The sequence below is a fragment of the Melopsittacus undulatus genome, chromosome 6 (assembly GCF_012275295.1).
Source record: "Melopsittacus undulatus isolate bMelUnd1 chromosome 6, bMelUnd1.mat.Z, whole genome shotgun sequence".
Lineage (NCBI taxonomy): Eukaryota > Metazoa > Chordata > Aves > Psittaciformes > Psittaculidae > Melopsittacus > Melopsittacus undulatus.
Window position 1 is genome coordinate 5,582,958 of NC_047532.1, and position 23,614 is coordinate 5,606,571.

At 46.5% G+C, this 23,614-nt stretch overlaps 1 protein-coding gene across 1 annotated transcript in view; it reads right to left on the bottom strand.

The window, feature by feature from the left end:
* Positions 1-23,614, bottom strand: part of LOC101878900 (vascular endothelial growth factor receptor kdr-like) — a 124,007-nt gene that overhangs the window by 89,481 nt on the left and 10,912 nt on the right. The window contains exon 2 of the mRNA XM_005144879.3: positions 1,541-1,637. Within this exon, the coding sequence (XP_005144936.2) occupies positions 1,541-1,637 (97 nt within the window). The remainder of the gene's footprint in view (positions 1-1,540; positions 1,638-23,614) is intronic.

Sequence of the window (23,614 nt, forward strand, 5' to 3'; positions counted from 1 at the left end):
AGGCTTCTGGCATCCTGCTTTTCTACTTCTCAGACCCATCATGTGGATTTATGGCTTTGCATTCATAATGCAGTTTGGGACTGGATGCTAATAATCTCTTCACCTATTTATTCATCTGGTGGTATGAGAAAAACAGGATGTTCCTATAGATTAAAAAGGCAGTGGATGGAGAACTGCTGAAAAGTATTGATGGAATTGGCCTGGAGCACTACACCGAGCTCATGCCCACGTAATGTGTTTTATGAAGTGCTGCATCTATATTTTAAAGGACTGTTGTAACTTCATTGCCGTCATGCTTGCTGCTTGCCAAGCTAAAATTACCACTGTCAGGTTGTTCTGACCTCACAAGCCACATGGCTAGCTGGAGGTATGGGGGGAAACCTGCCTTATGCTCCAGAAGACATCACAGATTTATACAGTGTGAGTCGATTTACCTTTCATTATAACAATGAATTAAATACAGGACAAAGATCAGAAGGGACCTATGTGTTAGCATACACTGCAGCATAGATTTACCTTCCCACTGCTTTTTCATACTGATTTCAGTAACTGCAGCAGCTACAGTCAAGGGGGCTTTGCAAGAAGGTGTAAAATAGTGTGTGTGCGTGACAGAAGCTGTGGTAGTTTGTATTACCTGAAGCCTTCCCTCCTACAGCATGCTTGGAAGAAATTAAAGCCCCACCTTTCACAGTGGTTTAGCAAATCAGTCACACTCAGCCCGAGTGACACCTACACACACCCCAGTCAGAGACCTCTCTGTGACCAAGCAAGTTAATGTATGTTCCCACACAGCAGAAAGTGCTCTGACTCTGTATTTGCCAGTTAGCTGTGTCCAAACCCCATATCCCCCATTTCCAGAGGATCATCTCCCTGTAAATGCAAGTCATTACCACAGTTTTACTTGTTTCTTTGTTGTTTTTACACATGCTGCCAAGAACTGAGGAGTTGCCATAATTTACACAATATCAGCAGTCTGGTTTTTACTAGTCTTGGTTATCTTTGATTTAAGGAACATGTTATGTTTAAACAGGTCAAGGCTTTGAATGTACACATACTAACTGCTGTTTATTTAACTGTCATAGGCTAGATGGTATTTGAGGTTAGGAAGTTTAAGCTCTTGTAAATACATGTAAAGAGGTAGTGACATGCCCTGGTGATCTCGTTTGTCATTTACTTATGGACAGGGAGTGAAGGAGAGATTTGAGCTGCAGCGTTGCTGAATCTGAACCTATTTTCAGATGAGGATTTCCCAGCCATGTCCTTAACCATGGTACATCCCCCTTCCATAAGCTTTCCCATGTGCTGACTTAGGATGTCACTTGGGCCCCTTTTACAACATGAAGAATCAGGTCAAGCCAAATGCTGACGTGGGACTTTCCTCCCTGCTCTATTACAGCCCATCAAATCTTCCGCATGGAGAAATGCATGAAGAGCACTGGTCCCCAGCTGGCTATGCAGCATCCATCCTACCCAGAAGCTGTCCTGTGCCGAGGTAATCAGTACAGCAAAGGAAATCCAGCATCACCGGAGCAATCCTTACCTGCATTTTATCTTTAGGGTGTCTCCTGGTAGGATGACAATGTGGTCTTTGGCAATGCTTAGCGTTGGTTTCTCAAAAGATTCTTCCTCAGCCAGACCTGACCCAAATAAAGAGGAAACCATCATTAGGGAGAACATTAGAACAAGCACAATACAGTGCAGGCAGCTTTCTGTTTTGGAAATAGTTCCTAATTCGGGGGCCCAAACAGTGACTGGTTTATACTAATGCAATTCAGTTGAGTGTGGAGTTAGTGTGAGATCCCCTTGATTTGTTGGTAGTTTCCTTTATTTATCTGTTTTCTAACACTGAGCACCTGCATTTTTGCCAATAGTCTTTTTCTCACTTTATTTAGACCTGGCTTTCTGAGTTATTGCAGATAGAGGAGTTACTACTATCAGTTATAATTGAGTTATTGCAGATAGAGGAGAACAGATTGCTTTCAAAAGGATTTTACCCCCATAGAAAGACATAAGGGGCCAGGTCTTTGGGAAATCATTTGATGGGAGAGCTCATACGTTATGTTTTAATCAGTAAGAGTAGAGAAAATAATGCTGGGGAGCAGCTCTGACTCACAACTGTGCAGCATCTGCTGTATTGAAAGTGAATCAAACTCCTGCTCTTTCCCAGAGCACCATCTATGAATGCTGCATATGAACTATACAGGGAGCTGCTGGCTTTGAGGGCAGCGTGGCCCTCAAACATGGGTGTACAAGGGACATCTGCACATCTGGGTCTGGGACCGCATCATTGCTGGTGTGACAAGGTCTGTCAGGCCTCTGATGACAACAGTCTTTAATGACAGTAGTGATAAAGGTCTCTCTCATCATTATCTCCAGGCCCAAGAAATGTCCTCTGAATGTGAAGCTGTCCTCACACATATCTGAGTGTACATCACGATGATAGAATTGTCAGAAAGTGAAACTGAGAAGAAACAGAAATGAAGTTGGCCAGGCTTGATTCTTTGTCCAAATTCAAAGTAACATAATCAAGGGAAGGAGAAAACAGACTTAGATAAGTATCTCAATTTCCAAAGCTCTGGCATTAAAGCTGTATGTTTTCTTTCTCCTCCTGCTTTTCAAATCTCTATCTTCTCCTTTGCCTTGAACTTGATAAGCCAGAAATCTTTAGCTGGGCTTATAACAACAGAGGCATTATTCATTATTCAGCAGAAAAGTGAAGGTAACATATCTACCAAAAAGAGAAACATTGGGGTTTAACTTTTCAACTGGATGAAACAGTGATTTTCCTGCCTCCCACCTCCCAGCTCTCATCTCTTTTTTGCTGAATTCAAGTAAAATGCTCTTAGCCTGGCATATTCCCTCAGCATGGAGAGTGAATCACTCCCACTTGGAGAGCCTGACTTCTCCCATGTGTGCCATTCAAATTCCCATCAGTAACTCAGCGGAGGCCAGCTAATCTCAGCACCACAGAATCCTTCCATCAGGGGCTTATGCCCAGACAGCACGGTGATGGGCTCCCCTGGAAGGCATCCTGATCCTTCCTGTAGACCTCTAGCTGAGACTTTGACCTAGTCCTGGCCATTGCCCCAGCACCAGAGACACCCCCTCCAGTTTTGCATGACTGTATCTCCAAAGTCCTTTGCAGAGTAAGAAGTTGGACTCTGGACAACACAAACCCATCCAGGGGGTGTGTGTGACATTATTTAGCATGGCCCTACTTAGAACTGTTATTACATGTAGTGCTGTGGAAGCAAAACAGCCAGTGGGTTCCAGCCCTGCAGTCCCCCTTTCTTCTAAGATGTACCATTATTCCTAAACACATCCAGGGTGACATGCAGGCTGCAGCACCACATTAGGAAAGAATCAATAGGAAAAGCCATAGATTACACAGGAGGAGACACTACAAGGCAGGCACTTCAAGTCCCCACCTGTTTCTAGAAACAACCATTCTCACCACACATAGGCTGAGCTCTGGCTCATGTAATTTCATGGCACTGAGGGATTTCAGTCTGTTAAGCTCATGTGCCTTGCAAAATCTATCCAAAACCTGTCTTTGTCTGTGTTTGCCAAATGGCATTTGCTGGCTGAGGCATGTTTGTGTCCTGGGAGGCTCTCCCAGGACATAGCCACCACCATGCTCTGCTCTGGGATGGTCACACTAGCTTCAACCAGGTACCTCTTTGACTTAGAAAATCCTGGGGTTTGAAATAATCCTTTCCTTCTTTCCTCTTGTGCCTGCAGTTATTCTTAGGGCTCAGAGGGGCTTAGTGGGTGTCTCAAGCTGGCCTTTGCACAGGCCTGAATGTCACCTCTCCTGCGCAAGTGTGATGCTGTCAGTTGGGTCTGGAGTGCAGGGTTAGGGAGCTGGCACCAGACCTGAGCTGCTGTTGGGACCAGAGTGCAAATGCAGTCCTTGGGGTTTGTAATATTTGAGACTGTTTTAGCTGAAAGAAAAGGTATTTTTCAATTATTCTGTTTATTCTTCTGAGCTGCTTCTTTCCCAAAGTTTATTTTGGCTTGGGGAGCTGAAGAAAAGAATAAGCAAAGTGTAATTTCAGTGCTTTCCTAGCCCATGGAGGACAGGAGGAGAAATGCCTGTGCCACACACACATCTGGTGCCTGCTGCCAGGTGCCAGAGGGTTTATATAAACACAGCCTGTACCCTTTCTGGAATAACAGGGCTGGAAAAGCCAGGTTTGAGGACAAAACTGGGAGAGCAGTGAAGGAAGAGGTTGGGCTGGGCTGCATCAGGACACATCAGTGCTGGGCCTGGCAGGACAATGCCTCATGTTTTTAACCTTCCCTGGTCCCTTTAGAGCTAGACTTCATTTTTGGGGGGCAAAGCAGAGTACATCTTTGCCCTGGGGCATGTTGGATGTGAGGAAATGGATCTAATCCACTTTCATATTGGGTTTATATATTTAAGGAGCTCATGGCTTTTGGAAGGCATTAGGATGCTGCTTAGGCTTCCTGCAGGGAGAGCAGGCATGCTGTACCAAGCCTGGTGGTGCACACCCTTGCTGAAAGCCAACGTGCTTTGATTGCACATCTCCAATTACAATGTCCAGGCCTAAACTAACATTCTCCTTTTCTCTGCTAAATAATTCTGGGCCTGCTTTACAGCTACAGGGGTCATAAAATTAAAGCCAAATACCTGTGCCAGCCTTGTGATTACCATAGCAAAGCCCTACAGGGGAACAGACAGCTTCCATGTGTGAAGGCCCAGGAAACAGCTCTGGTCCCATGGCTGTCCCTGCCATTTCTCTGTGAAGCTAACACTGCTGCCTGGTTCGGGTGAGGAACCAGCATCCTTCCTTAGATCCCAAACTGGTTTGTGTTGGAGGGACTTTAAAGCTCATCCGGTTCCAACCCCCTGCCATGGGCAGGGACACTTTCCACTGGAGCATCTTGCTCCAAGCCCCTGTGTCCAACCTGGCCTTGAGCACTGCCAGGGATGGGGCAGCCACAGCTTCTCTGGGCAACTTCTGGAACGGTTCAGGCTAAGTTGCCTCTTACAGAGCTTCAAACAGGTCTTAACACAGCATCCCCTCTGTAAACCAAAGGAGAAAGCCAGGCTCCTCTGGGAAATGACATAGGGTACCTAATGTGCCTGCCCTCACTTACTTGTTGCTAACACAAGTTGACTACAGCAAGACTTGAGAGCATCACTAGGCTAAAGACAGCCCCTAGAATGAGCCCCAAGTCAGGACAGACCTGTCCAGAGCCTCTCTGCACCGTTTCTTTTGCTGAGAGTTTGTTTTTACCTTCAGTTTGGACTTTAACATCCTGCTGTTGACAGTGAAAACCCCAAACACAGCACAACCACACAGATCCTTGGGAGTGAGATGTGAAAGGCTGATACATTGTCCAGGGAAGAAAAGTATATTGAAAACTGCTTTTCCTGGGTAATCTGATGTAGCAGCACAGCCAACATTAAACAAGGGAGGGTCCCCAGGCAGAGGGTAATGTGTGACCTCCCTCACCTCTCTGTCAGATGATTTCTAACTCTATCTCACTTGGCTGAGGGAGATCCCTCCTGCACTAAGCAAATGCCTGTTTGTTCATGCTGGGACCATCAGTGCACACAGATAAAACCTGGTTTTAATCTCTTGTTTCTTATTGTAACTGTCTTCCTTCAAGCATCCTCCAGGCACTGTAACTACCCAGTGGCTATCCCTAAGGGAGCACTTACAAATGCATGTGAGATTGAAGGTGTCGTGCATAGAGACAGCTAACATCAGTATGATATCTGAGTAAGGGATCCACATACCCCTTTTGGGCAGTGCAGTGCATGGTGGAAGGGAAAGCTGAAGGAACAGTATCAAAGAGCACTGACCTCTGCATCAGGTGACAAAGAAATAATTGCAAGGCAAACCAGAGACGACTGTGTTGACAGCTGAATGAAGCAGGTTAGACTAACTCCACAGGGACTTGGGCTCACAAAGAGCTGTTTGCACATGGTTGAACTTCAGGGACTATACATGTGTGTAAAGTTACTCTTCTGCATAGATCTGGGCCCTAGGACATATCAGGTCCCATTAGAAAGGACTGGAAGGCAGAGTCTGAGAGCTGATTTTAGCAGAGGCACATACCACAACGTTTAAAACCTGGTTTGTGCATTGCTGGCAGTACATTGGAGACACTCACTTCTGTGGGCCACCTAGAAACAAGCAGGAATCCCCAGCATGGTCCTGCAATGGAAATGGTCTGTGTGGGCACAGAACGAGCAACATGCAGGCCAGAGGCAGAGCTTCCATCCCTACAGAAGCTGCACAAGTTCATCCAACATTCAATGAGCAATCACAATGTCATCCAGAGAGACAGGGTAAGATTCTTTCAGACTCGTGTTAACCCAGGAGTATCTGCTGGCAGAGCAACAGGCTTCATGTTTTCCCTGGTTTTCCAAGCCAGAGAAACCAGCATTTGTTTAGCTGACTCATGGGAAAGGGGAGTAGTTCAGAGCCCTTCTTCTCTGCCTGCCACAAATAGGAGCTTGTGTAGCTCAGCCAGAGACAGTAGTTTGGGTGTAAATGATCCCGGTGACAACAAAAAACTAAATCATTAGTCTTCAGGGGGAGGAGACATCAACACAGCACAGCAAACCCAACTGCTCCGTAGGACAAGTGTTTAAAGATAAGATAAGACATTGGCCCTGCTCTTGGGATTTGTTCCCACAAAGCTTTTCCTCACCCATAGATGCATCAGCACTTCCTGATGAAGTGGCACCTGCTCTGGTTTCCTCCTGGAATCAGCAGAAACCCTTCAGCAAGGCCACCTCAGTGCTTACAACCCCCTGGGTCAACCGACAGGAGCTGTTCTCAGGTGTTCCTATGATCAAACCCCAACCATTGGAGCTCCACTACACCTAGCCAAAGGCAACGCCCTGCACCTCCCCTGCCCTGTGCTTTCCCAGCTGTCCATGATATGGATCACTGGATCAGTTGCAGATTTATGGAAAGAGGTCACAGAAAGCCACTCGAGGTCAAAGCTGTTTGGTCTTCGGCAGCAGCAGCTCATTAATCAGAGCCATTGTTTTCCCTCTGACACTGCAGAGTGTAGAGCCCTAAGGAATGACAGAGATATCACCACCCTGTGCTTATGCTGAGTTATGGAGTGAGGGGACACGTCCTTGCTTTGTAACTGGATGACAAGTTGAGAACTTCCATCCACAGCCATAAAATAAACATGAAATGTGGGAAAGGAGGTGGCAACATCTGCAGTCATCTGCCATGCACTCAAGCAGAGTTTCAAGTATTTAGGAAATGCAATAATCTCATGACGATGGGAAAAAAAAGGCTGGGAATGTTGTTATTTCTTGATCCAAATGATGGCAATTCCTCTGGGAAAGAAAAGATCTGGCACATCTCCATGCTTAGCAAACATGCAGACCCAGTGGGAACGAGACGCACACACAAAGAGACCACGCTCTGTGCTAAGGACTTCAGGGGAAAAACCAAAACATGTGAGGTATGAAACTGTCTTTGCCTCTCTCCAACATGGTCTCCTGAGGGATGCTTTAGGGTTGCAGATGCATTTCCAATGATTCCCAGACAGGATTACTTCATAGGCGCTCCAGACATAGCTTTCATTCTTCTTGACTTGACCATCCTGAGGAGAGGGCACATTCCTCAGTCAAGGCACCAAGTGAGAACAGGAACAGGGGCACACGTGGGTCTTAGGATGAGGCACCATGGGGAGCAGCCCCTCTGCAAGCCTGATGCACCTCTCTGCTGGTGGCCTTGGCCCCAGGGCTCACCCACCACAGCGCATTCATCCTGCCCTTCACTGCCTCCCAGAGGGCTCTGAGGGCTGGAGCAGCTCTGCTCTGGAACCAGGCTGAGAGAACTGGGCTGCATCAGCCTGGAGAAGAGAAGGATCCTAAAGGGGAGATCTTAGAGCAGCTCCAGTGCCTAAAAGGGGTACAGAAAACCTGGAGAGGGGCTTGGGACAGGCCAAGGGGAATGGCTTTAACCTGACATAGGGGAGATTGAGATGAGCTCTTAGGCAGAAGCTGTTCCCTGTGAGGGTGCTGAGGCGCTGGCACAGGGTGCCCAGAGAAGCTGTGGCTGCCCCATCCCTGGCAGTGCTCAAGGCCAGGCTGGACACAGGGGCTTGGAGCAGCTGCTCCAGTGGAAGGTGTCCTTGCCCATGGCAGGGGTTGGAAATGGATGAGCTTTGAGATCCCTTCCAACCCAAACCAGTCTGGAATTCTGTTTAGCTTATGATTCTGTGGCTCAACAAATAAGGACTAACTGCTACTCAGTCTTCAGATATAGCATTTATCTGGAAGTGAACGTAGATGAGGTTTCTCCCCTTTCTCCAGAGCACTGGGTAGGAAAATGGGATAGTAAAAGGCTGTGTACATCTGCCTCCAGTAGGTTCTATCCATGCATCCCTGTGTCCCTCTGTCAACTCAGAACTGTCCCCACAGGTGAGCTCCTGGGAGCCTGTCTGTGTACTGATGGATAGGTATCTAGGTATCAGTTGCTCATAGCTGCAGGCAGTAGACCCATGGATCAAGTTATGATTCCAGCCTGTCCAACCCTGCATTCAGCTCCCTTTAATCAGAATTGCTCTGTGTAGGATGGTTTGTACACAGTGAGTAGTAACTCTCAAAGTTTGGGATGCTAAGGAAGGAGTGCTTTAAAACTCTTCTAACCAAATGACTGCATTATTCTGAGTAGCTATCACCAAAGTAGCTCATTTATCACAGGTGACATGTAAGGCTGCTAAGTCAACAGCAGTAATTCACAGGCTTCATGTGTGCCGCAGTGCAGCACCAATCTCTGTGTTCACTCACACATCAATGGGATCACATTTGACACTTCTCTCTCTTTTTCTCAAACTGATTTGTTTTGTACAGCTGCAAATAATGAAAGCAATTGTTGTGCTGACTCTATTCCAAGACCCGTTCCCAGCCTGCTCTTGTGCAATAAATGGACACATCACTATTGAAGTCTTGCTTGATAGGAGCCAGGACCACAGGTAATAATCTCTGTGGATGCACAAGGGATGTCTCTCTTGCTCCTACCCAGTTTTAACATTTATACTGGACTTTGGACTTTTAACCTGGAATAAAGGGGCTGCCTACACATAGTGTAAGAGTAAAGCTCTTCAGCTGGGTGTTTTGTTAAAGATAATGGACTTCTTTAAGTTAGAGCAGTAGTAGAAAGGTTTTCAATAGGTCTTCTCCTCTGTACAATTTTATGCCAGTCTCATCTTTTCCTGTTGAAATGTCAGTAGCCAACACAGTTTTCTGTGTGGATATAATAATGGTAATTTATTCTATTTTATCTTTTTACTTGTTGATCACAACATTGCTGAGCACTCTATGGCACACTGTAAATACACCTGGTGGTTCTGTCCCATGGTGGCACTTCGGATGGACTGCACCAAGGCACTATTAAAGCTGCACACAGGTCAGTCCACTCGCAAGGCAGAAGGCAGGGAGGATGTGGTGAGGTTTGGTTTTCCATAGGCAAGAAGTTCCCTTTGGTTCAGTGTTCAGGCAATACCCATCCATGCATCCACATAGAATTCATCCCGACTGCCAGTAGAGGTCGGACTTTAAGCTGGCAGAAAACAACACAGAGGAGGGTTTTCTCTTGTGTTTCCATAAAAGTTGCTGTCAGCAGCGGCCATCCATGGTGAAATGGAGTTTTTGCCAGGATTCATTAAAATAATGCTGGTTTCACACGTGTTGAAAGCCTGTTGTGGTATTGGGCTGTGCAGGCATCTGGAGCAGACTGTTAGAGCCATAGAGCTGATCTACCCCATCATCCATATAGTGTAATCATGAAACAGCTATCAATAATAATAATTCAGATCAGTCAGACCTGTTCCTGAGCGGCAGCTTTGGTACCAAGGGCTTGGCAAGTAACACTCACGTAAATGAAAAGCAAAGAAATGAAAAGGAGAAGTTGGGAAATTCCATTCCACTTGGCCATACCACACAAATGGAAGCCCTGGCAGCATTAACCCCAAGTACAATCCCACTTTCTATGTAGACGTGTATTTATGTAGCTGTTGGGGGTGATAACGTTGCGGTTCACCTCGCCTGGCTATTTCAGCTCTTAGCCAGAACATGCATTAACATAGACGCTCTGTGTTTGACATGAGGTGGTTTTAACAAGTGACACAGTATTTCAAAGCACTTGAGTCAGTTAAATTATTGTACTGTGTGTCAGCTTACTCCTTGGACAATGATATATGATGATAATGAATCCTAAGGAAAAGACTTTGGAAAAGTATGAGATGGATACACTTAGAGAGACATTAAAATGACCAGAGAAGAGTGAGAAGTTATGGAATGACTGGTTTAGCAAAAGGTGTGGGTTGCAAATTACTATTTTAGAGTATCATTTTATCTGTCTTCTGTGATATTCTGTCAATGAACAGTAGCCCAAACCTAAGCAGGGGAACAGTTAAGATACTAAATAATACAACCAGATCTCAGTTTTCATAGAATCCCAGACTGGTTTGTGTTGGAAGGGACCTCACCCAGTTCAAACCCCTGCCACAGGCAGGGACACCTTCCACTAGAGCAGGTTGCTCCAAGCCCCTGTGTCCAACCTGGCCTTGAGCACTGCCAGGGATGGGGCAGCCACAGCTTCTCTGGGCACCCTGTGCCAGCACCTCAGCACCCTCACAGGGAACAGCTTCTGCCTAAGAGCTCATCTCCATCTCCCTTCTGTGAGTATTTAGCTTAACTGTGACACCTCAGGTATCAAAGACACTTTTATAGACAATTTTGACTCAATATCATCATGTTCTGACAGTTTTCTGCATCTCAAGCAAAATGTCAGGATGGTTTAAACCCCCATCCCTTTTGCTGCTGACCTGGTTATTTGACACATTATTTTGCCTGCAGACCAAGAGCCCTTTCGATAGATGTGATGCTTCTCTCTTGCACAGCACACACTGTAATGGGTCTTTAGATGCTACGGTGATTTTGTAGATTGGAGTGTTTAACTGGAGAGGTTGGAATCATGGGAGATCCGATACTGGAATAATGGGAGAACTGGTACCAAGGGCAACTGTTTATCTGCTTTTTCTGTTGCAACTGTTAAACAGTCTAGGGAGAGAAAAGAATATCTTTGCAAGGCTGAGTTAGAGCAGCCTGTGTCATTCATCTCCCAAAGGAAGCAATGATGCCAGCCCTATCTTTAGGAATATTTAAAATTAGATTTGATAATGTGTTAGGAGATGTCCTTCAGAAAACATTTGCTGGTGACCTATATGGAGTAATCTCTTAGAGTTTCAGCTGCCACATTTAGGCAGTACGGGGGTCACGATGTTTTGCTGAGGCAGCCTACCTGGGCCTGACCTGGGGTCCAAGTCTCTTCCCTTTGTAGACTTCTTTGATGCTACCTCAGCACTGCTGGGATTCAAAGGCACTGTGGGTGTTGTCAGCTTTGGGCTCAGAAGTGTCCACAAACCAGACCTCAGAAGAGGACAACAACTGTTTTCTAGGAAACACAAGAGCTGACGGAGGAATTTGGATGAGGTTCTACTGAATGATAAGAGGGTGGTTTGCAAAACAACCTCTGAACATGCTCCACAGCTAAATCCTAGTGTAGCCATCAAACATGACTGCCCACTGCCCACCAGATGCTTATGGATTAGCTGCTCAGAGACAGCCACATGCCCCAAGGTTTCCTACTTGGATCCTTGCCGGTGTGAATCCAGCAGTCAGCCCTGCTCCTGCGGGTGCTGCTGTGTCCTATAGGCAGCATCGTACTGACTCTAGTGGAAACTGGGTGATTCCCTGACCCTTTGCACAGTGGTGACTTCCTCCTCCCCATCTCATTCTTCATCCCCAGCCTTCTTTACTAGTTAAACTGTGAGCTTGCCTGGAAATACTTCTTTGTAAAGAACATCTGTATCCTCCTGTGTGATGAATCACTGACCTGCAGAAGGAGCAGGCCAAGGGAAGGCCACAAGAGGGATGGAGAATGGGGAAGGTGGATGGTCAGAGTGAAGCAGAACAAAAGCTCACCCCCATTAGCCTTGTTTTATCATTTTCCTTGAGCTATAAATCCAGAAGCAAATGAGCCAAAGCCTCCTGAGATCAGCTCAATGGATGCTCCACACTAACCAGAGATGGATTTGATCATCAGAACGTGTCAGACATGTGTAAGCTTAGTGTCAGTGAGATCTGCGTGGTGGGTAGTTACTTTGTTTTCTCAGTTTCTTAACTTTACCCATTAAGAAGAAATGGGCTGAAACCGACTTTGGACTGGATGCCGGAATCTGGTTTCGATCAGCTCTGTGTTCCACTTCTGTCTGTGCGCCTGTCTCAGGAGGGTTTCCTCTTTTTTGTTTGTTTTGAAGGTTGCTATTTTGGGAGACAAGATAAAAGCTGTTTGCTGGGGATGGGGAGCGGAGAACCAAACGATCCCTTTCAAACCCAGTCCCAGTTTCAGTTACATTTCCGCAGCCCCAGGCAATGTTATGTTATCTCTTGCCTGTAACCTCCCTGGGTAGTTTGGCCTAACTAGGTCTGGGAGCTGGTTTCCTCACTGGTTTGCATTAAGCTGGAAAGTACCAATCGGACCCAGGGAATTGGCTGCAAATCACTTGTGAAATCCTTCTTAATGACAAACTCCATCAGGCCATGGAACAGGGCTTCAATCACTTCCTTACAGCCTCCACCGCACTGTTACCCTGACATGACCCCAGCTTCTCCCCTGTTTGTTAGGCAGCTGTGACATAATGTTTTTGATGGCAGGGTTTGGAGGAAGTCTGCTTGTGGCAAAGCAGGAATCTGCTTCGAATTAGCACTGCACATATTTATCAAGTCTACATAGCATGGCTGCCTGTTGACACAAGTCCCTTCCTCTATCCCCTGCAGGTTCCCACATCAGCTCACTTAACCTTACGAGGATGGAGGAAAAGCAGTTGCTGGCGTCTGGGCACAGCCTCCCAGAAGCCCAGGGAAGGGGCAGCAGGTGGGTGATACCATAGGTGTGATTCCCAGGGCAGAGCTGGCTTCTTCAGAGCCAGATCCTGACATTGGGGGTTACTTTGGGGGGCTCTGTGCGGAGTCAGACACCTAAAGGACTTAAGGGAAGACCTTAGAGCAGTGCCAGTGCTTAAAGGGGCCAACAAGAAACCTGGAGAGGGGCTTGGGACAAGGGCCTGTAGGGACAGGACAAGGGGAATGACTTTAACCTGCCAGAGGGGAGACTGAGATGAGCTCTTAGGCAGCAGCTCTTCCCTGTGAGGGTGCTGAGGCGCTGGCACAGGGTGCCCAGAGAAGCTGTGGCTGCCCCATCCCTGGCAGTGCTCAAGGCCAGGTTGGACACAGGGGCTTGGAGCAGCTGCTCCAGTGGAAGGGGTCCCTGCCTTTTACTAGATCTTCTGTTGCAGCAGATCGGTTCATTGTCTGGAAAAACTATGGCATGGGGGAGATAATCGCACAGAGACATTGGAAACAGCAGATTTCCTTTGTAGTGTCCTGCTTTTAAAGGTGCTTTACTGCAGTCACTTCCAAGCAAAGAAAACACTGATGGGCATCCAGGAGCGGACCCAGTTTGCATTAAAGCCACCTACGCCACTCAGCAAAAGCTGGGCAGGAAATTCTTCTCTCTTCATGTCTAAATATTTAAGACCTATTTATTTATTTTAATTCCTGTTGTGCATAGGGATAAAGCACAAATCCTTCAAAGGTTTTCCTTATTATGAAAAGCAGCACCAGAAAAAGACTCATCTAAAAATAGCCAGATATTTAGGGCAGCCCCCAGTAGTGGGAGACACAGATTCAGAGGCTTGATTCCACCGAGGAACGTGGTGTCTCCAGCATCCTACGCACACAGCTCAGTGACAAGGTCATGGCATTGTAGGGTTATGACCAGAAACACCATCCTGGCTGGATAGCTTGTCCCGGAAAACTGCATCTAACCTGGCCACTTTCTATGCAGAGTTGTGCCACCGTGTCATCTTGTAATGAGAATGAGACTGTTCTGGTTTCTCGGTTGGTTTCAAGCAGAGCTGAGCCCTGTTTGAAAAGCTCACTGCTGTTTTCTTTCCCTAAATAGCTCACCTCTTCAGCCCAAGAGTTTATTGCAGTTCCTATAGACAGCAAAACATGTAGTTGCCCTTTGAACAGTAAGATTATTGTGCTGGATAGTTAACAAATCAGTAAATATGACTCAAAAAGTAATTACACAAGGAAAGCAGCTCCTGGGTTTGGAGCTCTCTCTTGACTCCCTCTTGTAACAGGAGCCCTGGTAAGAAATACAGAACTGTACAAACATGACTAAGAGAAAAGAGAATTGTGAAAGTTAAGTGAGTGCTGAATTAAAGCAAAGTGAAAACTTTATGTCACCAAGAAAGAAAACGTCTCCATTTGGGTTCAGGAGGAGTAAAGTACTAAGGCAGGAGATGAAAGAGTAATGCAAATCATACAGGCAATTAATGAGGTCCCTTCCCATCCTGACTCCACACATACAGCCTGGATCTGCTGCACTAAGATTCCAGAGAGCTAATCCCAGTAATGAAATCCAGATCTGAGGCACTGCAGAATGAGCCAACAGCTTATCAAGGTACAGCAAGCATTTGCTGGCCTCCTACTTGCTTCTTCCAGGGCTCTGCTCCCTCTTGTCATGGTCAGTCAGTGTAGTTTTTAGTACAGCATTTTGGTCTGGCAGATGTGAACTGTGTCACTGAGGGATTTCATCACATGCTGAAGAAAAGCAGCAGGTTCCTAGGGCCTCTTGCTGAGTATGGTGGTATTTGTGCATGGCATGTATCAGGGGAACAGGGGGAAGAAGCACCACTGCGGAGAAACAGATGCATTGAAAGGGCAAGTATTGCACAGACAACTAAAGGTGGGGTTTATTTTCCTCTGGCTGTCCCATAAGGCTACACAGATGCCTGGATCTGCATGGCCAAGTCAAGATGAGACCAGCCACTAGTCCAGCCAACCACATGGCAGACTTTGTCTTGGGGAAACATGCTTGTTTTCCAGCTGGAAAGGGAATCTGACCATTCTGTTGCACTCTTAAGCTATCGAAATGTTTATATCAATTTAAAACAGGCTCTTGGGGAGAGTACAAAAACAGAGATGAATTTTCAGGCTCAGACCTCAGATGCCAAATTGTAAACCCTTGGCTAAAAGGTCTTAGGGTAGAAAGAACTGCAGAGCATTAACTGCATAGCAGTGGTTCATACAGGAGCCATAAGAATAAAGATAGTATTTAGGAAAATTGTGAGGCATTTCATTTGGGCTGCAGTGCAAGGTCATAGGATGTAAGCAGCTTTGGGAGGAAAAAAGAACATTGTTTGAGAGCAACAAGAGCTGCATGTCGAGCACCAATCCTGCACCGCTTCTTCACAAGAGCTGGTGAGTTGATAGGATTCTCCAGTGGGAATAGTCCTCTGAGCCTGGGCTGACTCCACCTTGCAGTGCCAGGTAGACATCATCACACTGGGAAATGGCACCATAATTCGAAGCAGTTTCCACTGTGAGGAAACAAACTCTCATGTGCTCACATCCCCACCGGGAAGGACAGAGAATCAGTTTTGATATTCAGAATGTATTACAGCTATTTTGGAATTACAAGTCCCTAAACCAAGTATTAGAAGTGTTTGGCTTTTTAAAAACCCTTCTAAAGGGTTCTCTGTGTTCATTTTTCAGAGAGTTTTGTTTGTTTTACTTTTGCCCATGAAAATAGAGTTTATTTTAGAATCACAGAATGGTTTGGGTTGGAGGGACCTTGAAGCTCATCCAATTCCAATCACCTGTCGTGGGCAGGGACACCTTCCACTAGAGCAGGTTACTCCAAGCCCATCCAGCCTGGCCTTGAACACTGTGAGGGATGGGACAATCTTAATCTTACGAGGTTTGATGTGATTGTATCAGGATATCAAAAAAGCATGATACAACAGTCTGTGATGGGGCTTGGAAAACATGCCCCAAGTCATGCAAGTGGAGTGATAGTCTCCTGATGTGTGACTGCCACATAGCCCCATGCCCACATGGCAGAGGTGCAATCCCAGATTCAGATCAGTTTTACTGCTCTTCACCAGCAGCTTTTCTCCTGATCTCTTCAGATACATGGGGCAGCAACATCGCCTGTGTAGCCTGGAATGGTGGTAAGTGAGCAGTGCTCAGCATGGCCTCTTTACTGACTGAGTAATTCTCTGTATGATCCATTGAGATCAGACCAGCCACACAACTATTCCAGAGAGTTACTGTATTCCTGTAGTGAACAAGGGAACTTTCTCTTTTCCCTGGTTCTCAGAAAAATGTGGGATGTGAGGAAGGAGGCAAAGAGAAAGAAGGAAAAGTTGTCATTTTTCCTTTGAAGTCTCCAGTTCTGAACTTACTTAGAATCCTCCACGTGTCCTGCATGGACTTGGACCTTCCTGACACCATCTATTAAGCCAGTGAGTTGCAGTTGGGACTGAGTGTAGCTATGACTTGAATCTCTAACCCTTCCCATGTATCTTATTCACTAGTGGAGCAGGAACCTTCCCAGCAGCTCCAAACTGACTCTTCCACTGGAAGCAGCAGTTCAACTTCTTGGACATTCCCACTTTGCATGAAGTTTGCAAGCTGGATTTTACAATTTTATCATGTACTTCCCTATCCTCTCATTGTAGTTTAAAGGGAAAACACATCTGTGGGTGTGTTGTTACATGATAGAAAGATTATGGAGCTATCTAGCAATAAAACAGAAGGCAGGAAGAAGGCTCATGTAGGATTCTTCCACCTGCAAACTTCTGCAATATGCTAATTTATCTCTTCCACTGATGATTCCTTAAGTGAACATTTATTATTGGAGACCTGAATCCTGAGGATCTGGAGAATAGTATCATGCAAATCTTCTTTCCCCTTCTCATCAAGCCCTGCTTTAACAGCGAGGTTTAGGATCTGCAGTCTCTACTGACCCCCAGGACAGGCACAGGAAGAGGGAGGAAAGGAAATGGTTCTGTATTCAGATCCAAATATAAAGTCAGCTTGATCTTCTTTTCTCCCTCACCCTGTGAGTCACGTTCCTTCCCCCTGCAACTTCACCCAGCACTGCAAACTCAGTGCGCTTTGGTGAGTCCCCAGTGCAGAGTCCAGCAGAAGTAATCCAAGTACAAAGTTGGATGATTTTCTATTTAAAATGGAAAAGGATAAGATCTATAGCTTTAGCACTTAAAGACTGCTCACACCAGTCCTGTGCAGAATACAGCAAAGGAGAAAGGTGCTTTGTATTAGGAAAGACCTCAGCTATAATTCAAAACACAGAGGCTCCTCCTGAAGCTCACAGCTCCCACCCTGCCACCTTCTCTGTTCCCATCCCATGGCCAGGACGAGCAGTCCATGTCCCACAGTGCACAGTGAGAGGCTGCCTGGCTTTGAGAGCAGGCAGGAAGCATCAGGAGTTACCCTCAGATAATCCTGGTTCCCCACCAGTTCCATCACTCTCCTGCAGATCCAGGAGGAAGTAAGGTGCTGACAAGCCCCAAGATCTTGGCTCCCTCTTAGGCATTAAATCTCTTTCCCCATGACATGAGCTGCTCCTCCCAAGGCAGAGATCAGCTGGTGGCACCTGGAACCCATGGGAAGCTCATGAGGGCAAAGCTTTGAGCTGGTGCTCTGGGTGGGGTGAAGGTGCCCCCTCACCCCACTCACAGGGGTTCATTGTACCCAGCCTGGCTTCCTTCTCATAATGTCCTTTCATCTCTCCTGCTTTTAAAGAACGCAGCCATCACCCCACCCTGTCCTACAACAACTGTGGGGCTATTTACCGCTTGGAAAGGAAATCCCATGTCACAACCCCTAGGAGCACAAGGAATAATGTCCGGAATTCCTTTATCTGTGACAAGGCCTGGCGCACAGGCCCTTTCCCGTTTCTTAAGTGTACACAAATCTATTCTTTTCCTTTGTCAAGGCAATGGGCCCGGATTTTAATGATGGTTTATCAAAAAAAGCAAAAGAGGCTTTGGCAAGACTCAAGAACAAACGTTCTCTGACTTTAGGCCCTTTTGTTCTTCAAGGTGAAAAGGGGCTATAAAGAATAAGGAAAAATGAATCACTGGGCTTTGCCCTCCATAGTAAATTTGACCTTCACTGTTTTTACAGTACCTAAAATTGGTGTCCCGGCCTAATCAGGGAAGTAGTGTGATAAATGTCCCTTCACGGCTGCTCTGTGTGATGATGCTGTTTAAAGCGGCTCTTTGGGCATTGCAGTGTGTGTAATCCCCAGCCCCAAGGCTTCCGTTCGTGTCTCCATGCCAAATTCTGCCCAACTAAAGGTCATCATCAGCTTGCAGAGAGATGGAGTTAAAGACAGTAATGGACACTATCAATCCCGAGGACAGTGCTCCCCTTGGATGAGGGGATAGAAAAGAGTTAGGGGCAACATATACTTAAGTGTCCCCATGCACATGGATCCGGAGCTCTGATGTTCCCTGCACCCACCAGGCCTTGCAGCACTGTAATGTGTTCTGTTCACACTATGGAGAAGACTGGGGGCTCCTGTGTCTATCTAAGACACCCTCCCAGGGCTGGCACATACAGAGCATCTCCATGATTACTTGTGCCCATCCATAGCATGATCCAGAAGCCTCCAGGGTTGCCCACCACCATCCCAAGGTGCCTCTCCATCAGGCACTGATTTTACCTCCTTGCAGCCAACAGAACAGTGCAGGATGCAACCTGGACCATCAGCTCCAAGAGAGAAGGGAGGGAATCTGTAGTAGGAAACAAGTAGGAGCAAGGAAGTTGCAACAGGAATATTGGCCCCAGCAGCGTGGGGAGGCGGGGGAGGAGGGCAGGAGGAGGAATCTTTCCAGGAAAAGAACATTTGTATTGGATACTTCCAAAAATAAAATATCATCATGGTGCAGAAACGTTCTAAATGTTGGCAGCGCCGCTGGTCTGGCTCGCTGCTCTGGCAAACCAGGCTCCAGAAAGGGGTTATGACCACAGAGCAGCTCCAAGTGATTCATAGCACCCTCTTTTCCCTGGGTGGTGGGATTAGAAAGCTGACAGCCTTGTTGCAGTACAAATAACTCGCCAGCTGGAGTTTACTGGCTCCTTTATTTATATTCCTGCAGCACACAGGCGATGCCAGATGTGCTGTTCCTGATTCATGTGTATTGTGTTTGATGTCTCTCATCAGAATCAACCCTGGGCTAAATCCAGAAACTAAACTGTTTTTAGCAGAGATAAATATTTAGGCAAGTCTGTGATTGGCACAAACCTGTCCCTTCCTTTGCATCCCCTTACCACTGAAATAAAGGTAGCAGCTCAGAGGATGAGCACATCAGAGATCCCATCTATGCAGGAGGAACATTGTGTGCTCTTGCATCTGTCATTTAGAAAGTCTCCAAAGGAGGGGAGAATTTGGCAAGAGAAGTTCTTCCAGGGGCTGAAAGCAGAGCATTTCCACAGCATTGTGTCTGTGTGCTGGATCACAGCATCAAATCGGCACCTGCTCTTATCTGATGGCTGTCAGCCTTGCTCCTGTCTCTGGGGCATGACAGACAGTTGTTGATAGTAGATGCTGTCATAGACTGACAACAGGGAGGAATAAATTGCAGTGCTTGCCCTGCCCTTTGTCAGGTGTGGGTCTGTGTGTAATAAGCTGACTTTGGATGCCTGTTAGTTGTAAGTCTTGATTTTCCTTTGCCTTCTGTGTTCTGATTCACAATGTCTGCATAGAACACAAAAGTCAGTGATTTCATTGTGGCACAGCCCACAGGGCAGTCAGCCTCTCCTGCTGTCCTGCTTCCAACACAAGTACAGGATGCTCTGAGCTCCTAAGGGAAATGCCAAGCTGTGTGAATGCAATTCATGCAAATCAGAGTGAACTAGTCCCTTAAATGTCTCTGCTCTGTCACTTTGCAGTCAGTGACAGTGATTTAAGGCCACCATAGTCGTGACTGGGCTTTTATTTCTCAGCTCTGATGGTTTAGTTTTCCAGACTCTCCAATGCAATGAGGAGAGAAGCCTGAATATTATAAATCATCCAGGCTAATGTTGACTGTAATGAGCACAAATATTCTTACCCCCCATGTCAAAAAGATTCATGGCTTAAATCAGCATTGTCCCAGTAGGGAAACCCAGTTCCATACAGACACATTGTCATTATGCAATTACTGCGTCACTGTTTCAAAGAGATGAGACTGTTGTGCAACAACACTAGAGGCAGTTCTTCCCTTTGCCAGCCCAGTGTTTCTGACTGTGTGCATGTGTATTCCAAGGAATGCTGATTTTGGATGCAGGTCCTATGGGGAGTACACAACCAGACAGTGCTGATATCCTTTACAAAGGCAGGCAGGCATCACAGAGCACAAAGCACCCAAAGTCCTGGTTAGCAGGGCTCAGGAATCCCTCCCTCCTTTGTATCCTGCTTGCTATCTGCTTTTGAACGAGGTCAGCAGAGATTGTTATTCCCATCCGAGTGGTGCTGTGTTGAAATGTGGAATTTTTCAGGAATTTTTCATTAATGTTGGCTCTGGCAGATCAAATATTGGCCATGCCAAAGACAACATGCTTGGGAATATGTTCCTCTCAAGCACAAAGATACCGTACCCTTAGCACTGCAGTTCACACAGCCCCAGCTGACAAATAGAGTAATAGCCATGAAAACTGATAGTGGCCAGGTATTTTGGTTTACTTCTCTATTTTCATCTTAATTTAAATGCCAGGAAAGCATATTCCAGTGAAAACTCATTTATGTTGATCTCTTTTAAGTGAGAGAAACCACTCGGTAAGAGATGAAGCAATTGTAATTCTGGCTTAGCCCTGATGTCAGGATCAACTTCTTAACTCTAACATCATTTGACCCTTTTTAGATGGCTTAACTACACCTGAAAAGAGACAGATAATAATCTGTCATTGTATATCCAAATTGGTCATGTATATCCAAAGCAGTGGCTGAATGAGTGCTACATGTTCAGGAGCCTTTCCAGGCTGGCTTCACAACCTGCTTTGCTACAGGGTAAGTGAGAAATTCATGATGATGGTCAATAAACCCATCTGATCCCTGGTCTTTGGCACTGAGAGGTGTCTGATAGCCATTCTGTGGGGCAGGCTTCTCCCTCAGCAACTAGGTGTGGCCAGCACACATTGATCCTAATCCTTGAGAGCTTCTCTCTCCTAATCCTAGCCCCTACCCTGAACATATGCTTAACCTTGCACCGTGCCCAGGTACAACCCTGACACCCCAGACTCCTTTTGTCCTGCCAAGATGTCCCTTCAGAGATATCTTTATGCCTGCTGGAGACAGAAATGTCTACTTAAATACTTAAAGATCTGCCTGGTCGTCTGCTTGGGAAGACCAGGATGCTTTCCAAAGAGGAACAGTGTCTCTTTTTGTCCTTTAACAAATATTAAAACAAGTATTATTTTAATTCATTTAAACCTGAAGGTTTGGTGTCCAGGTATGAGATGTGTGAAATAGGTTATCTTGTTTGTATGTATATGTCCCACTCATATTCTGTTTTCTGCATGGCTGTGTCTACCCTCTAAGAGCCTTTGGGAGCGAAGATCTTTTGTGGAAGCTGATACTTAAACCTTAGCTGTAGGTTTGGAGAGGTGCAGATGCCATATCAAAACATCCATGGCTGAGAAAGGACAGCACCAAAACAGCAATAACAATAATAATGGTAATAATCATAACAGTCTGCATTTCTAAGATTAGTTGCAAGATGGCTTACAAAGGGATTTAACCTTGCAACATGTTTGTCAGGTTGGCACGTAATTGCTATTATATACTGCTGCTGGAAAGTGAAGACAGATAAGATAAGTATCTTACCTAAGGTCATACAGGAAGCCTGCAGCATAGCAGGAATTAGAGCTCAAGTAAATTGGCTCTGAGTTCTGTGCTGAGCTGTAGGGTTATCCAGGGAAAGGCTCTTTGGTTCTGCAGGAGCTGGAGGGAGCTGGCCCTAGTGACTGTCTGGTGTGGACAGCAGTGCCCTCTCCTCTGAGGGTGGCCAGTGGGGCAGGTACAGGGGGGCAAGGGAGCAATAGAGGACAGCAGTGTATTTTGAACCTTGCTGCTCAACTGCAGCTCTTTCCTCCTCCCCAGAAGTGAGCTCTTCGTGAGGGGGTTTTCTCCTTTTGCTTCTCAACTTTGCTAAATGCAATATTCCCTTGTGCAGTCTGATATCTATAATTACCTTATCTCTAATGGGGTGGAAGCAGTAAAAAAACCAAATGAGCTATAAGGGTATGAGGGCTGCCTTCAGCCAAGGAGGAGGGGAAAGTCCTCCTGAACCTCAGCACAAACACTCAGTCGCACTCCAAGCTCATTAACCAGCTCTCCAAGAAGTACCTCCGACATAGATGTGCACAGGGGAGATGAGAACAAACTCTCAATCTGGAATCCTTTAACTGTAACAGACACTCAGCAGGGGAATCCATTAAACAGGAGCTGAAAATTAGCTTTGCAAATTTCTCTGTGCCAGGAGACACAGTCCAAATGTAAACCAAGAGGCTTTTTGGAATACAGCTGCAGTTGGAGTGATGGTGCATCCATTTGCACCTATGCATGTGTGTGTATGCGTGCTACTTTATTCCACAGAGGGAAGTAGCAACCTGCTGCATCTGTGTGGGCTTAGAGGCTGAGGGATCTGCTCCATTACAAGAATGAAAGCAAAACTGCAGCCTTGCAAGCCCTGATGGTACCCAGCCATGTGAGCAGGCGCTGGGAGCCAGCCAGAGCAGGGAGCAGTCTGTAGGACAGGACACACCTTTTGGATGGGAGAGGCAGCATGTGAGGAGCAGGCGTCACTGTGCAGACTGTGCAGGGCTGTTTACAAAAGGCTGGGGAACAATGACTGATCTAGTCTTTAATCTTTTTCATCTGCTTGGCTCTGTTCCCATGCAAAGTAAGTGAGAGTGTGACATGTCAGGGCAAAAGAGCAACAGCCAAACCCAAATTCTATAGAAGCCTGTCTGGGGAGCAGGAGAGATTCATTTCTGACAGTTCAGGCCGTGCCTATCACAATATCCCAGTCCTGATGCTTGCAACCTTAAATGCCTCCATATAACTTCCAGTGGCTTTTTCGCTGGTGGTGGAAGTGAAGGATGAAGCAAATCTGCTGCAGTTCCTGAGCTCCTGCTTCTTTTCAAAACGTCTATCACCCCATCCCTCCAGGGAGGAAGGAAGTGGTAATCCCCCTGATTTACAGGGGAGGAGCAGAGAGGCACAAAAGCTGCAGAGAAGAATACAATGCCAAAGTGCCCAAAGCCTGGAGACCTGAATGGGTACCTACAAACTGAATAGTGAAGGTCATGCAGCCACTGAGCTGTGGTCCTGAGCAAAGTGTCCGTGTTAATCAGTGGAGTTAACACAGCTGTAATTGCATCAGCCATTCCCATCCAGAGATTAAGGGTGTTCCTGTGTCATACCCTGCTGCAGGCCCTCTTCTGGGATTACTGCTGCCAAAGCCATTGCAGATGTGCTCCAAGCCAGCTCCATAAGTTGTTTGTCAAAGGAAAAGGGACTGAAGTTGAGTTACTTAAACATCGTGGCTCATGTCCAACCCACCTGATGTCCTTGCTGCTTTGGAGCACAGCATCTGGCCAGCAGCTGCCCCAGCATCCCCCATCCAGCTGAGAGGACACCCCACAGACCTGGCCTGGGCTCCTTGGGTCCTGCCC